Raw genomic sequence first — 19,248 nt, 5'->3', positions numbered from 1 at the left:
TTAAAATGAACTCTAACGCTCTTGAGCAGGGAAGTCAGTTTACTCAGCTGACAAGCAGGTGTGAGGAGGGCTGTGGTGGAAGAGCTACTTCACCGTACCCACAGGCATTGCTGTCACTACCTGGTTTCACAATAGTGATTGCACTGTTAAAATATGAATCATCATATTATTAGTTTCATCTGTCAACAACCAAAGTGCCTCCAAGAAGAGTTTGTATTGGTGTTGTGAAAGAGTCAGGTGAAAGTGTTTGAGGGATACCATAAACAAACCAACATGTTTTTAGATTTGCTTGTAAAACACTGTAGAGGTACGGTTCTGTGGTGCTTTTGTCCATTCATTCTGTGCCACATCAGTCCCTGAAATCCTGAAACTCAAACATCAGGCCAAACAAGTTTTACCTCAGAAAATTTCAAATGTAAATAAGAAAACAAAACCACAAAAGATGCAAATATGAGGTTTGTCAGCTGACAGCACTGCTGTAGTGTTTCCTTCTAAAAACAGAAGAAAGAATCTGTGGAATAGAGATCTTGTGATCGAAGAAGTTGCCCACCAAAGGAGAGATAAAAATCTGGGGTCCTCACAAACATAGTCATAGTTGTCAGAACTAGTAAGTGAGAAGCCAATGAATGACAATAGTCATGTGATGGGACTGGAAACTCCAACTGTCGTCCAATCTGAGTGTCTCCACGCTGAGCAGACACTGAAGGCTGTGGGGTGACGTCTTCCTTTTTCTGACATATTTTTAAATAGAGAAAAACATCTGAGACCACGAATATCTGAGCAGGCACATGAATGCCCACCTAGATCTGTCTCAGAAGTCTCTCCACCCACTGTTATTTCATCAGCATTGTTAAATTTTGAGTTGGATAGCATCCTGAATTGTGCAGCTATAAATAACCCAGTGCCAAACATTCACAGACTGGCAATGAAACAAGAAATCCAAGATAGAGATTTCTAAGCTCTATGATGCAGTGCTTTTACCTTGAAGGAAGGGTTGCCAGTGGCAACTAACAATGTCATGTATCCAGCATTACTGGTACAGTGATAAGGTGTGAAAAAAAAAGTGCCACACATCAATAAAAAAAACTAATCCCTTGTAGATTAGTGCAACCAGTCAAATGTCCTGGTTAACAGTGTAACTACATTAAAGGAACAATGAAATAAAAACAAAACTAAGACTATATTGTTACATTTAAAACTTCAAATTTTAATTAATTAGACAAGCTAGGGAAAATCTGCAGGCAGCAGTTGTGAGCCACCATGACAGATCGCTTCCCAGGAGCTGTAGCTCCGCTTTGTGCATTGCAATAAACCCAACTGAGCATAATTCAGAGACGAAAGCTGATGGCACTGATGCAAAGGGCTGCAGTGAATTGGCATTCTTTTTCACTTCTGAAGAAAGCAATAGTCTCTTAAAACATTGCTGATAAGAGGTGTTTGTACACCTGGTCAGACAAGAAAGACAACTACCAGGTACTTCCTAGAAATCTTGTCAGGCTAAGCCTTAGTGACATGTGACATCTCAGGTCCCTGATCTACGGACAGGAAGTAAAAGGGAAAAAAAGCCTAAAAAGGCTGCCTTTTACTTACGGCAAAAAACTGCTAACAATGATATAGAGATTTCATCTTTTGTTTTCATTAATAGCTACAGTTGACTTGATATTTTGCTGTCTGTTTAGAGTCTGTTTAATTTTCTCAATTTTAATGATTAAATATGGGACAGGGCCATTAGAATGATTTAAACCTTAAGCTTATTTCAGCATTAAATCTAGTGCACACATAAAGCACGAAAAGCAAGATAAGGACACTTCTTACTAGGAATTAAATGCAGAAGAGGTCATATGGAGTATGATGCAGCTTATAGGATAAAAACTAAATCAGCAGCAAAAAAGATGGAAAACAGACGGAAAGTATCCCAACAACTAGGAGAAAAACACATTGTGCAGAACTGCTGGCTCATAAAAAACACTGATGCAGGCAAGAGAGAGAAAAAAATACTCCACAGGAGGGTTCAATGCATCATAAATTTTAAGAGGTTCTTGTATTCGGTTTATGTTATCAGTGTAAAGTTTTGCTGCAACGCTCTTTAGGAAGAACATAAGAGGAAAACAATTATAATTTTAATTATAAGTTATGTTTTACGTAAATATCCGTGTGGAAAGCTAAATCCTCAGAGGACACTTGTTGTGAACAAGTAACAACCTGAGAACATGTTGAGACCTGAGGATCTCCCTGGTGTAATAAAGATGTCGGAGGGTTTTACTGTGTTTGTTAATCATTCGCTGTACAGAAGGGGGTGAAGGGGAAGTACCATTAAAAGTTGGCAAAGTTAACTTCATGCCGAGTGAGCAAAATGTATAAATCCACATCTTACCTCCTGTGCGTCCAAGACCCACTTGGACTGCCGGCTGCAAGCTGCCCTCATTGTTGAGGAGGTGAGGCAGGTGGTGGTAGATGTTTGGCACCTGGAGAGCTTTCTTGTTTGTGAGCTCCTTCAGTAGTTTCTGTGTCTCATCTGAAAACAGGGACGAACAAAACAGCTCACGGTGAGCTATTTTAAGAGCTCTAACTGGAGAGGATTTATGAGCACATGGCCAAATTGTTTAGACAGATATCCCATTGAAACCAAACATCACATAAGTCATTACTGACTGATAAAGAGCAGAAGGCTAGATGAAAGCAAAATGCTGGTGATGTAGTTCTCAGCTGTCCGCTGTAAAATTTGGTCATAACTAATATATGACTTAAAAAAAAGAATGCTTTTAATCAACCCCATTAGAGCTAATTAAGTAATAATAAACTTAAGTAAACTGCAAAACAAAACACATTAATGTGCAAACTGTCACAAATACACATTACAAATAGGCTTAAGAGATATTAAACTGATTCCACTTTGGTGAGCTTTCAATCAAAGCTTTATGCTTTTAATGAATAAGCTTTTCAAATTAGCTAGTGCGTCACCATAACAAGAATCTTGTTCAACAAGATAATCCATCTCTCACTTATTAGATCTAAGGTGTGTTTCACTGCTGTCAGTCTGACAATTAGTTGTTTTCAGTGGGTTTTATGTATTTTATTTGACTTAATAGATGTTTAATCGCACCATTGTGATGAAATAATAATTAAATCCATAAAGATAACCAGAAGTACAAGAAGGAATGCTGGATTGGAATAAAACAATGTTGAGAACAATGCCTGTCAAGGCGTCGGCCTCGGTTACCTGAGAAGTTAATGAGCGCATCTTTGCTGCCGTTGGTTTCGGCGATGGCCCGTCTGAACTGCTCGAGAATGTGGTTGAGCTCAGACGAACGCTGCAGAGTCCTGTGTTCTGCAACACGAAGCCGTTCTTTCAAAGCGTGGAACTCCCGTTGGTATGCCATCAGCTTCTCTATAAAGACAAATAAATACGTGGATTAAACGTCATGCATTTAAAGGTGACAACTTGCAAAGAGGAAAAAAGAAAAGGAGAAAAACATGGCATAAAGACTTAAACCATGTTTTTCAGCAGTATTGGGGTATCTAACCGCTCCAAATCCTGATTTAAATATTTATTGGATGTTTGGCCCTGCAATCCTAAATGTATTTATGTTTATGTTTTGACAAACTCCGAGTGAACTGGGCATTTTTTCTCTGCATTTCATGCAACAGCGGTTGAAGTTTAGGGAGAACAGAATGCAACAACCAGATCTAAGACTCAGTTTGAGGAGGCGCACACATCTTATTTTTAGAATAAACAGGGTATAAAAAAAAACAGAAGCTGAATTGGATTTTGGTTGAATTATGGGTGAATGTTTTTTATGAGCACTGGAGAAAGGGAGCAGCAGCAGGAGCAGAGGAGTGCAAGAGTATAACAGATGGAACAATGAGATCTGGATTTCTGAAGACGAGAAGGTAAACCTTAGTCGTGTTTCGTCTTGTATTGAGCCAAATTTCATAGAAAGTCAAGAAATAAATGTTTCACAAATCTCCAAAAACTGACCCACAATGTTCACAAAAAGGATGCCATCATTTCAGTCTTCTCATAGCTGTTGCAACAAATGAATATCTATTATAAACAATGTGACATTGCAGTCTGTTAGGCCAGTGTTTCACCTCATAAAAACAATGGAATCTCATGCAGAGGACATTAACAGGACTCATTCCTCCAATCACACATCTTTCATTGGAAATTTAGAAGTTGTACATGCTTTAAAAAAAAATCCCGTTTCAGAATATCACTGACCATCTGGACTGTCACTCTGCACAAGGTTCATGTATAACAGCAAACAATGGGTATACGCTAACGGTAGCTGTTGCGTCATGAAAGGCATCCAGTATGAGCTCCTTCTTTTTCCAAACACACACCCACTCCGGAGACAAAGCCCACTTCGCACAAAACTACTTGTTATGCAGCATTAAGAACAAAAGATCTCCCATATTTTCTATAGATCGCTCCGTTTTTAATGCAACCATAATCATTGTAGAATACTTTAGTCCAGGTTTGACCAATTTACAGGCTACGCTTTTCATGTTTGTCTCAATCTAAGGTTGTTCCGACAGCAAAGAACAACTATTTATTGGCTGCATGAAAAGTGTTTTAATAAGAAACACAAAACAGGATTTTCTACAAGATTTTCTTTCAGGCAGGGGGTGGGGCAGCCATTCCTATTGACTGAATATGGAAATAAGCAGCAAAAACCTCCTTCAGGGCATGAGTGGCACAACTTTTTTTCTTTTTTTGCATCCACAGACTGATATATAAAATGTGTAACTTATAAACACAAAAATGGGGAGTGAGACTTTAAAAACACCGTTAATGGTTTTAAAAAATAGAGGTGTGTAAAACTAGGAATAGTTGTGTGCAAGTTTATAACGGCAGGAAAGTTGGTGTCGACCACAACATATTTTTTGACTAATTTTTCTGCCAATCTGTGATAAACTCAGCATTGAAGTGTTTCATGTTTTGAGGGGTTTTAGTAGAAGCCTGTATTGTTAGGAGTCACTGCATTGTAAAATGCTATTCCTCAAACTACAGGAACAGTGACTCTATGCACCTACACAGTGTTTGCAAGCATAGCTGAGTAAGGACCAGCTTAAGGCCAGATGGCAGGCTGCTGAAACTTTAGAGGATTGAAAACAATGAAAGTTATGAAGCCAGCAGCACTAGAAGTATAAACTTGACCTGAAAATACAGATGGGCAATATCCTCTCTGACTTGTGGTTGTCAGTGCGTGCTGAGAAGGTGTGATATGGGTTTGGGTAGTCTCTGATCTTTCTTCTTTCAGCTTTAGAGTGGCCTTTAACAGTGTGGTCACAATAACAAACTTCTGGATCCCTTCATCTTTCCCTCACCAGCACTCTCTTAAATAAGCTATTGTCCACCCACTGTGGTCACAACATTGGTTTTCTTCGGTTTTTTTGTTTGTTTTTTGCACAGAAGCTTATTATTCACCCCTGAATGTCGGTCTCTAAGACTCACACAGATGTTGTCGTTTGGCCCAGACTTCAAGGAAAGGGCGACTTCAAACTGCATACAAGACTTTCATCTTCACTCCCAACCCTTTAATTGTAGGATGCTGCTGAAATGAAGCTCCACCTGCGCTCTTACAGTGAGAACGGATCAGAAAGCAAGCAAAAGAGGCAAAAATACGGCAAAGAAGTAGTTCACTGTGGACAGACGTATTACATGGCAACAGTGGGGGGAAGTAGCGTGTTATATGTTGAAGCTACAGTATACTGTATAAAAAGTAATTGTGAAATAAACAACCTGTTAGAGACAGGATGTTTACTTCTAGAGATCGAGGGAGCGGTTCACCTTCCAGTTGGAGAAGAATAATCAAATCAAATTAATCATGATGAATCGACAACTGGAACACTCGTTAACTAATTTAGTAATTGATTAATCATTACCTGGATTATACAGACTCAAAAAAAGCTGAAAGAGCTCCACCCTCAGAGCAGTAATTAAGTCAAAACTTTACCAAAAAAGCATACATTTGTTTTTAAGAGGAAAAAAACAACTTTGTTTGCAACAATGTTTTAGCCAGAACTCGTCAAGTGGCATAGTGTTATCTTCACCTTGTTCAAATTCAGTAAAAACAAATCCATTAAGCTCCTTTTGCTATCCAATTATTAATCGGTTAATCCAAAAAAATAATTACCAGATTAGCCTCAAGCAGAAAGGGCCGAGCTTTTTATATTTATGCTAGAAGTGTTTTTTGACTTTGCTACAAATGATCAAGTGTACACTTAAGGCAATAAATGTTCACTTATTTAAAAAGGAATTGATTTATTTGCATTTTAATGCATTAATAATATTGTGTAAAAAAAAAATGCTAGCGTGGTTAAATGAAAAATCTGAAGAAAGTCCGTTTTTTTTATCAGATTAATCTGATTGTCAAAATAAACGGCAGAATAATCGATTGTTATACTGTCAGTTGCAGCACGACTAACGCTACAGCCAGAGCTAAAATGGAATAGTTAAGTTCATAGCATATTATTCATGTGTTAGAATGGTCTAGTCAAAGTTAAGCACTAGATACAATTGAGATTTTTCACAAAGACCTACAGCTGCGCTTGCAGTCAGAGAAAGCTCTACAATATATTGACTACAACATAAAATCTTTAAAAAATTATGTGATTGTAACAGGATAACACTGTAAAAACTCTTTCCTGCTGTATTTTGCTTTGATTCCTTTGGCCAGCATATTTTATTGAAGACATGTGGGAGGAATGAGGGGGCAGATATGCAAATGGATGCTCAGCAGCTAGCCTTTAGAACGAGCTGAATCAAAGTCGCATACACTGGCTTGGACACACACACATCCACACTTGATGAAAGCGCTGCTCTCAAAAACAAAAAATGTTAAATTCTTGTAAAACTTCTCACCGCCATCTGAATGCACCGACTCATTAATTAGGCCTATCTGTATTTAATGGAGGATAGTACGTGCATTTCCATGATGTTTGCTGCATTGATTTTTTTTATTTTTTTATTTGAGGGTTTCTCTAGTGGCTGGGGAAACTGTTCTTAATGAAGCACAAAATCAGCATGAGGATCTTAAACTCACAAGTCAGACCAAATTATTGCACATGTTGAGATATAAAAGGGCCCACTGGGCTCGGTTGATTGTATTGTAATCAGTGAGGTCAATTTAGGCTACCCCTTGACGTTTAATAGGTTTGCTCAAACCCATATAATCTTGCCTTAATGTGGTTTCTCTGTTAATTCAGTCACCACCTCCATTCAGCTCTTATCTTAAGAATAGCGCTTCTAAGCTCAGAGTTTAAAATAACATCACCTGAGGTGTTGTGTAATGGCAGAAATATGAGCTTGATGTCACAAACAACAGGAAGCTTAGCTCTTTTATCTTCCTTAATCTGAGGCTCATAATTCGTAAACATCAGTTCACTTTTAGCCGCAGTAAGAAAAGAAAGTAAAGTCATTACGTGAGATGTTAGGAATGTTCCAGATCAGATCAAGACATGCTTTAAATGATCGGCATCCAGGTTCCTGTCAAAATTTGCATTCCACCTTGTTGAGATAAGCAAGTGTTTTTTCAGCAGTAATCTTCATAGTGAAAGAAAGGCAGTATTGGCTGCTGCAGCTCCCAGTACATCTGAGTCAGCAGAACTACTTTTCTGTAAGCTTTGTGTTCATAAATAACTGGAGAGCCATATTGAAATACATTAAAAGCAGGGTTATTAAGTCACATCAAAACAAAGAGCAAATATGCTAATGTTAACCTAGAGCTTCAGCAAATATCTTCACGTGAAATCATCATCAAAGTGAGTTAGAAATGAGTTTATTGAAGTTTGCAGCTGTACTTGTTGAGTAAGACTATATACAAACAAAGGTGTTTCATGTGATATGCTGTCAGAATACAGCAGATTTTTTAAATCAAGTTAATTGTCTGAATTGCTAAGGGCAAGATCATAATTATTACTAATATTTAAGTGAAACAGTTCTGAGACAAATAAGTATGTTTCAAGTAACAACATAGCTGTTTTTGGTACAGCTTGTTTTCAGTATGACAAAAGGTAAAGAGACAATCTTAGCTTCCCTATGTATAACCTTAAGCTACAACTTTCTGAATTTCAAAGCTAAAGCAAAATAGCTATTTTTGTGAGATATATATATATATATATATTGTATCAGGCTATTTATCTGTTCATCCAAAGCCTGCACTGCTAATCTGCCCTTCACTTAATTCTAGCTTGCTGAGGCAAGGAGCTGACAGACAGTTCATGAGTGCTGAGGTGGGATTTGTGTCTTATGTCTACACAAGTGGAAGACGTGCAGCACAGAATGTGCAGATGTCGGTGATGGAGCCAAGTTTCACACTTCCAGCACATTGTCACTTTTCAACACACAACTGATCACCTATCGATCCCAAGTAGCATCGCGACAAATATGAAATTACTGAATAAAGGACAAGAAGGTGAAGACTGTGTGCTAAAATAAAAGCGATACTGAAAAACGGATGATTTATGAGCTGATTTAGAAAGTGTCTTAAAACACAGGCTCAGCTAAATATTACCAGTGATGCAGATGATTCAACATAAACTGTGAAGCAGAAAGTGTGCTTGCGGGGTAATTTAACCCAATTACACACACAGAAATATCTACCGTAGTACTGGATGTAGATTTATCTGCTGACGTCTAAAGATATCACCGTTACATCTCTGGTTACGCAACAGAAAGGCATTAAGCAAAAGTTACGTTTTGCTCGCCATTCTTAAAAACAGCAAACTCACTACATGCATAACACGGTATAGAGGAAAAAATGGCCTCGTTTATATTTCTGCCACATTTTCCTTTTGTAATACAACATTGCAAAATATATTTGACAAACTAAAGCAGCAAACTAGAAACTGTTTTGATAACATATAGTAGCTAATTTACCCTAAATGTATGACAGAATTTGTTCCTCTTGTGCAATAAAACCAATCATTTGACAGTGTGTCCAAAGCAAATAATCTCATTCCAACTGGAGAACAGCAACTTTACATGCATTGTGCATATAGGGAGTGGTGCACCTGCTGACTTTGTGGCTTTAGAGAAGAGCTTATATGTACAAAAGAAAACTTTGTCAGGCTGTGAAATCCTAAGGAAGCAAAGAAGGCATTAATGTTTGCAGAAAAATGTTCACAAACCTGTCTATTCTGATCCACTATACCTCAAACTCCTCAGAGGTTAAATACTTAAAACTTCTCATTTGGCCTAAAAATCGGGGAGTATGACTGTGATCTCTGTTTAAACCTGCTTGTCAGTATATGCAGTCTGCATCACAGCAGAGAATAAAAGCTACCAAACACACATCACTAATACTGCACGAGCACACAGTAGTAGTATTGATTTTTGGAGGTATTGTCTTGACAAGAAGTGCAAATCAATCCATGAGTCGGCATGTGATACTCCCCTAACGGGTTCGAGTAATTTGCAGGGAAAAACGCACACCTTTATCCAGCTCTCTTTTTTTGAGAGGCTTCTACATCCTTTTATTTCACTGATAAAATGAAAGCGAAAAGGTCGAGTGATCAAAGAGAGAAAGAGCCTGAAAAGCTGAGCTCATTTGCCCGTTTGGCAGGTTTCCCACCCAGCGTTTTAATTTTGCTTCCTCACCATGGACTCATTGTTTTACCCCGAAAACCACCCAATGTTCTTCCTCTCCTGTGCTGCAAGTCACGATAAGATCCAGCAGTCGACTGGTTTTCTGTGTGGGAGAGCAAGCGGTGTGTTACACCATATGATTCCGTTCATCTTACTTCCACCTTTCTGACTTTACCACCACAACAAGCTTTTTTTTTTTCTCTTTAAAGTTCCCCTCAACGGAAGGGTTTTTCTGATGCAATATGTTTTCTAGAGTACCATCTTTTAATAACTTTTTTACCACCAATTCATCTCACACTACTGCTTCACTGATTTTCCCCATCTGGATTTCACACATCAAGGACATTTATAAATCTAAATCATAATCAGAAAAAGCATAAGTACTAAGGTACAACTTGAGTAACAGAAAATCATATGATGCCTACGTTACAAATAGACTGATTTGCTTCATTCAAATAATGAAACATCAAATATTATTTAAGTCTAGCATCTCTTAAAAGCTGGCAGTAAAATAAAAAATGGGTAAATGTCCTGTCATATTTAAAATGGACTTCAACAATGTCAGGATTCCTATGCACACCCTGCCATCATAAATACTGGTGATGCTCTGCAAAAACACTGCCAAGTACTAGTTGGCAGTGGGGTTTTGTTCCCCTCAGCTGAGCAGCTATGTGTACCACGTTCATGGAAAAAAAAAAAAAAAAACTTCTAGACGGCAAATTGTGTTACCTTACCAGGAATTTCTTTTGTAAAGAAAGGAAAGCAGCACTGCCTTCAGTATTCTAGAGAAATTATTGTCAATTATTGGGAACAGTTCATATAAAATAAATGCAACTGAAGTACTTATTAGATATCAGAACTTTCAGTCTGTAATGATTTCCTGGATTTAGGATTTTGACATTGTTTTCACAGGCTTTTATCTCCTGCTTACTTCAGGAGACCACAGCAAGCTTTTTTTTTTCTTAAAATGGTCCCCTCAACAAAAGGGTTTTTCTGCTGTAATATGTTTTCTAGAGTACAACCCTGGCTTATTAAATAAGCTGGGGTAGATATTTGATGACAAAATTAATTCTTGTACAAAAGAGAGTTTAGATTTCTATTAATCTTTTCCGTATAGAGTTGAGCAGAGTTAGAATTGCTTTTCTTGTACAGCCACATCAAATGTGTTCTCCTGAAGCTCATTTGTCAGATTAAAAATAACCTTTATGCAGGTAATAAACATACTTTTCGATAAATGCACATTTCAGTGTTTTTATTGTTCTGATGTAATATTCTAATCTTAAATATGTCACTAGCTGTCAGCGGAAAATCATCATAAATAACATAAATAAAGGCTTTAAAAGATTAGTCTGTGTGTAATTAATCAACACATGTTTCATTTAGTGCATTGAGTGACATAAATAATGAGTATTTTAATTTATCAAATATGATTGTATAAGCAACAAGTAGTTCATATAAAACTGGATTTCTGCTTTGGCTTTTTTAATAAACTGTTATGATTTCCATGTTTATTCTTTCCATAGATATTGATCCTAAAAATACATATCGCTTAAAGAAACGTCCTCGTCTTTCTGAATGCATATTTTTTTAACCTTCCCGCTTAAAAAAACGGTATTGATAAATTTGAAGACTGACTTTGACAACCAGTGAGCCAGAAGGGCCTATGGAGGTCAAACTGAAAACGTAACTATGACACAAAGCTCACAGCAAACTTCAGCGAAGAGTTGATATCAAACAGATGATGTCAACTTCCTGTGACACACAGAACAATTTATTTTAGTTCTAAGTATGTTCGAGGATTGAAATGTCTTTTTATATCATCGTCTTATTGCCCAGCAGCCACAATGTTTGCTGGCATGCAAATAGGCAACAAACAAAGTGTATACCAGTATAAAGAGAAGTCTCATGACACATAATAAAGCAGAGGACTACTAGAAGCAAAGAACAGCCATCTCTCTTCCCCAGACTGAAAGGAAACTGTGTGCTGTCTGGGAATGCTGTTCAGAAGTAAAAGAGGGAAAATGCTCAAATGAATGGAGAGCACTGTGGCACAGAGGAAGCCAACAGAAAGCATGAGGAGGCAAACAATAACGATTGTTAACTCACTAACAGCTGACGACATCCGTTTAAATGGAGGAAAACTGCTTTGGACAACGACAAATGCGTATGTCTGCACCTCACTGCTCCCCTGCCTTGTCAGCATTCGAGGCCTCTCCCTCTCCATTATACAGATAGCACCTCAGGATCCTCAAGCTTTACTCTTTAAGCTTTACTCCTTCCACTCTTCTTTGGCCTCCAGGCCACTTGGGATTTGGCTGGCAAGCTGCCCCGTTTCAAACTGTCCACTCTAAATGTGCGCAGAGACACACACTCAAACAGTGAGTGGCTACAAACAGGACAGCACAACATATCCAAGCCACATCCTTTACTATCCCAAGCTATTTTATGGAGCTACCCTTTCAAACAGCATCTGCTGGCTCAGTTGCCTCCTATGCTGCAATGACATAAGCTATTTCTGGCCTATTGTGTTAAAAATGATGTGGCGATGAAGGAAAACGAAAAACGAAGGGAGCTGTAAATGGGCAAGGAAAGCAAGGGTGAAGTAGCATTTCCAAGTAGGAAGTTGCCTGTTGTTGTAAATCAGACAAAAAGCCTTAATCTCATATTAAACACATTCTTTCTTAGAGCAGATGAGCTTACGTGTAAATCATCCAGAAGACATTTTATTATAGGCCTTGTAAGAATTAGTGGATTGAAAAGGTCCACTGTGCATTTCTCATAATAGCGATGATCTAAGCTGTGCGCTCATCATCCTGCCACACCAAAATAAACACCTCCCATGTAGCTTTAACCACAGAGCCTAGTCATTTATTATTTAGGACCACAATCATGATAAATAAAAAGCCTAGCTGATCATCCTTGTATTTAGAAGCCATTAAACACAAGAGCTATTGTTATATTGCAGGAGAAGCTGCCAAAACTCCTCTACATCAAAATTTAAAGTGGACAACAACTACATCCCCATGTCAGCAGGTCTTTAAATTAGGCATGGCCTGAGGTTAAGGAATGCTGGAGGGTGCAAACTGATCTGTGACCGAAAAAAGTACCCTAGTTTTACAGTAATTACAACAAAGATATTAAAACAAAAAGGCACACTGTGTTCTGATTACTTGGATTATAAAAGGGCATTAATTCCTCATACCACTTCTAAAATCACATTGATTATCACAAGTATGTTACAAACACTTATTATATTGATTTTTAAGCATTCCAAGCAGAAATATTTAATAATCACCTTTGAAATGTAGCATTTTCAAAGTGCCAAGAATATTATGCCTGTTTGTAAGACAGTCTATAAAAAGTATCAAGCAGATTTGAGCTGGTTAATTAGGGAGGCTATCTGCTGGGGTAGTTCTTTTAACTTCACATACCTTTTCGCATTTTACTGCAACCTGAAATATTTCTGGAAAGAAAAATAATTTATATATGTTCTCTTTCCACAAAAAAACTGGGTACCTTTCTTTCAGCCAGCTGACATGTCGGTGCATACTGACAAGTGGAGAAGGACTTTCTCTAGCAAGTAGAAGCATTTTAAATCAACTGTGGGTCGGAAAATGGTTGTGGTTTGGAGACATAACTCACCACCAACCTCTAACTGGCTTATGTGTAGTTTCAGTATCTGCTGAAATGTTCAAACGTTTTGTAACCTAACACAAAGCTCTGAATTGTAAAAGACTGCTGCTATAAAATGCTAAAGCTTCCAATTACTATAAAAATAAATTAATTAATTAAAAACTGATCTATCAGCACATTTCACCGATGCTCATGTTTCTCACTGTGCTTTCGTTTTTTTGTGCTCTTTGTTATCAACTTGTGTTGTTAGTTGCTCAGCATGCTTTGACGGTTTATTTTTAATCTCTCTGCAGTTGAATAAAACCGACTTCCTGAAATAAGTCGATCAAAATTTCTCTGATCAAATTTTGTGATCAAACTGATAGTCACTTGGCAACATGATGTCAGATAATGAAGTTAGATATCCAACGTTTTTGCATGTCTTGAGGTTGACAACCAAATCAGTTGAGTTATACTACGAGAACAAAATGTCCCAATTCTCTAAACCTCATCAATTGTGTCTGTATTTTTGCTGTGAAAGCTAGCGATGCTTATTAGCACCTAGCTGGCTGCTTTCAGTCACTACAAACTCAAATCCTCTAAAACATTTTGCAGTTGTTGCTTTCGAGATTTGTCTTCTGTGTCACTAGGTTTTTATCAAGTGTTTTGTATCCCAACTAGAAAATCTGACTTGTTATTGCATAAATGGGTAATTTACAGTGCATGGGTTTAATAACGAGAACTAGTGAAAAACAGAATTCTAAATTATTATGTTAAAAGAAGGATCAATGTCTATGTCCAAACTGTAGAATATAGAAATATTTGAGGATTAAACAAAAAACTTTTCTTAAGAGTAGTAACATATAGTCTGCTTGCTGTTGCAAAATGTCAGGCCGACAGTAGAAAGCTGTCAGTCCTAATTTTACACTCAGTACAACAGAAAAACAACAAGTGCAGTTCAGTCACCAATGGCATCCCCGAAAAACAGCTGGTGGACAGATAAAAGCTGCATACTTTTGATTAAGAGCAGCTTATGAAACAAAGTTTACTTTTTCTGCCTATTTGACCAGCAAAACACAATCTGAATGATACTTATTCTGTTTGTAGATGCTGTCAAAATCTACTTGAGATATAATCACTGACATGCCTCCCTACTAAGAGGATGAAGGACACCCTGACAGAAAAGTACACATTCTGGAGAGTCATTCACCAAAGCATGTTTGGACAGCTGACAAATAACAGCTAAACAAGGCTGGCTGTCAGCAGTGAGGAATACGTCCAAAAATAAATGATAGTAACAATAAAAAAAAGTAAATTCTCCAACATTATTTCTTCTCCAGCAGTCCTCACTGCAAAACATATAAATGGGAAAACTGGAACTCCACGCCCTGTTATTAGTAAACGCATGTTTGTTTCCTGTGAACAGTGATTTTCAAAATGACCTGGTCCTGAAGTGACGCCCTCAAAGGGTGTAGTCAGGAAGAGAAATTATATTAAAAACAAACTAAAAGCTAGTTATTGTCAAATATAAAAACATTTGGTTAATGCGTGCTAAGCATGTACAGTAAACAGAGTGTAGTGTGACCTTTGACTAAAGCTTGACTAGTGCTAAAATACACCCCAGGGGATAAAAAGCTGATAAATAATTAAACAGTAAATTTATTTTTTAATGATGAAATATTGTGCAGATCTGACTGAATAGCTTGGGGATTTTGGAACCAAGATATTCATTTTGTAGAATGATGTAGCATCTTTGCAAGTTTGAAGTCGCATATTGGACAACTTCCAGACAACTTTAAGACCTGGAGAAGAACAGAAACAAACCACCTTCAATCCTGTTGCACAGAGCACTCTGTCACAAAATCTAATGGTTCACTTCAGAACATAACTAGTAACTCTTGTGACTACTCTCTCATATCAATGACTATACATTCTGTAATACATTCTTGATTTACAAGAATGTCAACATTTTTGAGTTAATATAGCTAAAAATAAAGATCAGCAAAAAAAAAAAAAAAGAGTTTTCTTGTCAAATCTTTATAACTCCACTTTTAGGAATTTCTTCAGCTTTCTATTTGACATTTGTGCACCACAAGGAACTTTTGCTGAGAACACCACACACATAACCTCACTTCAAGAAAAACCTAAAGTGTCCAGGCAAACTCGGATCCAAGAGCAGCATGCAAGTTTTAGCTGCAAGTTTTCAACACCTGGTTTCAGTCTGAATTATCTACCCGACCTTACAATTTCTGCCAGTCATTTAGTCAGAACAACATCTTAACCATACAGGACACCTTGACTGAAACTCCCCACCCATACATTTAGGTACATTTTCCTATTCAATTAGACACTCAGAGAAACATCGTGCGCTACTACGGACTTAAAACTGAAAGTAATGTGTAAAGACTGACAGATATATGTTTTTTTATTGTTAGCTAAATATCAAAAGCATAGCAGGACATAAAGCAAAACACTAAAATAAATTTGAAAGAGTAGAGATGGGACAACTTGAGCTTTAGTCTGTTTTAGTTAAAATGATATTTTGTTAAAATATTTATGAAGTAACAATTCCACTTCAGAGCATTTATTTTCATTTTTAAATAATATTTCATTTCAAATCCAGAATTGTATAATAGGCTGCAGCCTTAACTTCTGACCTTCTCAGCCACATTCAGTACATGATTGCACACTCACCGTTTGCAGACCGGTTAAATAGTACAATGCCTTTTCAGCCATCTCAGTTCTAGACTGAGGTGAACCACTTCTCAGTCACACCAACTTCAAGCCCACAACAGATGCAGAAGCAATTCTTTGCTGCAAACCCTTTTTGTCTAATGCACAAGGTTCAAAATTCAAGATTTACTTATTATCCCTGACGGCCAATTTGATTTACAGGTGGCATTACCGCATAACCAGAAAATCCTCAAACAACAGGTTCTGTGAGAACAAAAACATATTTTGTACAAAGGCAGTGAGATATAAGGTAAAAAGAACAGCTACAGTAAAAGGCGACTAGTGTTAAAGTTAGACATTATCATCGTCCAAAATGAGCCAGAATCCGATTCTAGGTTTTTCAAGAGAAGTATGTTACTGTAATATTAAACTGAGCAATTAAGTGCTCACTCCTAATGATATTGACAGAATGCATTTTATCAACATGGGCTACAAACAAAGCAGACAGCATAATCTCTTGAACGCTGTTTATCGTGCCTGCGCTCTTAACTGACCGGTGACTGAGCATTTTCTGCCTGCTTTTAGTGCTGCCGCTCACTCACACTGCCTTTAATGGAAAATATGCCATCAAAATGATAAGCTTCTGAGAAATCACAACATGAAGCTTTGGCTGGTGATTTATCTAAAAGCTGCTACTATTTGCACTCTGCTAATAACGAGACGCTGAGGCCCTTAACCGTCCCGACATATGCTGGGGGAGCCTGGTAAAATTCCTCCCAGTGAAACAACCAAAACACAGCTTCAGTAGGGTGATAATCTCATGGTCAAATGTTGACAGGATGTATATAAATATCATTGATCATCTGACAAAAGACCTCAAGTTTCTTTTTTTTTGGAAAGCAAGCTGCACTTCAATGGTGACATAGGTGTTCTGACTACGCTATCTGTTGCTATAACTTAAACATGAAGATATGTTATCTCGCTGAGATTCAATGGGGTGTGTTAGCAGATGTAAATATGTTCCCATGTAAAGGTGGTTGTCATTTTCAGCAGACTGTGTTCCTTGCGTGAAGTGAGCATCGGTACGTTTCCCGGAAATGCTGGGCGACTGGATAAAAGTTTAATGAATCTAAAGACACAACAGCAGCTGCTGCCTCACAACGTTCAGCTGGTCTCAAGTCAGCTTGTTGTTCCCCAGATTGTTAACAGGGCCTCATATAGAAACTGTGTCAAAGCCAATCACAGTGGTAAGAGAGCAAAGTGTCCTCTGATGACCATTCCAAAGAGTCAGGAAGTTGTTTATAACAATAAGATTTAAACAAGAAACAAACCAAGATGGTAATAGAAGAAGAAAGGATGTTTATAACTTAAGACATTTCTAAAATGTTATGCAGAAGACCAGGTTTCTTTGCATTTTCCACTTAAATACTCCCGACTTATACATTTTGATTTTTTTCTGCCGTTTTTATGAATAGACATTGGTAAGAAAAAAAATAGGAAATGCCTAGAAGATGATTGTTAGAATTAGTGCAGTCTACAACTCCGACACAACGCTTCAGTTTCACCAGAGCTAAAAGGCTATTTCTGTATGAATCTTAGAAATGATAAACAGAACTTGAAAATCTGTTTACAAAAGAATCTATAAAAACCCTAAAGATGTGAAATAATAATAAAAAAAACAAAACATTTGCCAATCAATCTGCAAGAAATCAGAAAATGGTTAGGTGGATGTTCTTCGATCTATTATAGGGGATAATCTGAAGTTTTGTCATCTGGTGTTCAGACACCTACTATTAACACTTTTTTTGGTGAATGCCAGTCACTATATCCACTCATTCCCTTTCCTCACAAAACTACTTCATTCTTTTAAAAAAGCCTTCAGTACATGTTCTCATCTAAAAAGTCCAGGCTTACAGAAAAAAAAAAAGCTATAATGTTGAGTGATAAATCCGCTTCGGTCAGGAAAGGACAAATCAGTGCACCCCAAACGAGATGCTAATAAATACAAATATCAAGGGGCTAAATAACTTAAGTGAAGAAATGGCTCCAAACCTTTTCATTATACATTATTTTGAGACGCATTAAAACCAACAGACTACTTTCTCTATGCTTTGCGGCTGTTTTGTGCTGGTGCTCAGTCACGAAGTCATAGCTCTTTCAGGCACAAGTAGGGGGCCTCTGCTGGCCCATTGATGTGAGTTGTATTGAACCTACCTTTGCCATTCTGCCATGCTGTGTACCAGGACAGGCTGAGGAAGGACGTGAAGAAAATTAACGCAGTGGCCACAGTTCCATTTCTGAGCCTCATCTCATTTCAGCGATGCCTCTCCTCGGCTGAGTGTCGGGGGAACCCGGAGCTACCGTTGCCTCCCTCCACTCCGTCTCCTTCCGTCTCTTCCTGCCCTCAGGATGTTGAGACGGGCGTAGGCGAAAGCATACGAACGTATCAAAACGGCCCAGTTCACAACACAGTAAAACACCGACTTCTCAGCTGAGAGAGACCAGCGCTCAGACGTAACCTTGGTCCTCTCTGCGTGGTCTCCGGTCGGTTTTAGTCGGAGGGCTGCTTTTCTTCTACCTTTCTCCTGCGGTCTGACACAATTCAAACGACTTACGCGACAAGACGGCTTACATGGTCGCCTGGCTGTCCATACAGCCCATTTTGATATTTACAGACGCCGCTCGTTACCTACAAGTTCCAAGCAGAAGGCATTTCGAGTGTGTGACGGCGGATCCTCCGGGATAGGCTGCTGAAGCTCTGACGGTGTGCGGGAGGCTACGCCTCAAATTACGTTGATTCCGCTTCAATTGCCAACAGATAACGGAGGGTTCGCTTTAGAAACCTACGTGTTGCTGCCTCCTTGGGGCACGTCCAAAGAAGCCACCAAATCGTACCCGTTAGGCGAGCCCCGGTCCAGTACGACCGCTCGGATAAGCTAGTTAGCTAACTGAGCTAACATGAAGTAGAAACTCCACTGGCTGTGTCCATAAACCTGCGGTCAACAACACCAAAAGCTGCCAGAACAGAACAAGGGACTCTTTTCACTATTTGAAGGCTAATTACTTCTTATTTTTGCGTTTGCCTCTTCGTTTTGGGTAAATACCAAAATTATCAGACAACCCGTTATTTCAATACATTATACAGCCATGCGTAACGTGACATTAGTAACTAACTACTTGGTCCACTTGTCATGTCAGATGTTTTATAGATCAATGTCTTCCGGTAACAACTTTCAAAATAAAGGCCCTGCTGTTCAAGGACGGTGATTTTCATCTATAACTGTTTCAAATTAAAATAGTTTGTATTTGTCAAAATATGGTAAATAAAACTCTTCAAACTTAATTAAAACCAGAACTGCGACTACTAATAC

At 38.1% G+C, this 19,248-nt stretch overlaps 1 protein-coding gene across 1 annotated transcript in view; it reads right to left on the bottom strand.

Moving 5' to 3' along the window:
* The window catches only part of mgat4a (alpha-1,3-mannosyl-glycoprotein 4-beta-N-acetylglucosaminyltransferase A), a 34,150-nt gene extending 15,096 nt beyond the window's left edge, over positions 1-19,054 (bottom strand). The window contains exons 1-3 of the mRNA XM_032567561.1: positions 18,092-19,054; positions 3,221-3,388; positions 2,375-2,515 (exon numbers count right to left, since the gene is read on the bottom strand). Of these exons, the coding sequence (XP_032423452.1) occupies positions 2,375-2,515; positions 3,221-3,388; positions 18,092-18,185 (403 nt within the window). The 5' untranslated portion in view covers positions 18,186-19,054. The remainder of the gene's footprint in view (positions 1-2,374; positions 2,516-3,220; positions 3,389-18,091) is intronic.
* Positions 19,055-19,248: the final 194 nt, after the last annotated feature.

This window comes from Xiphophorus hellerii, chromosome 7 (genome assembly GCF_003331165.1).
Source record: "Xiphophorus hellerii strain 12219 chromosome 7, Xiphophorus_hellerii-4.1, whole genome shotgun sequence".
NCBI classification, from domain to species: Eukaryota; Metazoa; Chordata; class Actinopteri; order Cyprinodontiformes; family Poeciliidae; genus Xiphophorus; species Xiphophorus hellerii.
The sequence above is the reverse complement of the archived record's forward strand: the minus strand, read 5'-3'. Positions and strand labels throughout refer to the sequence as shown.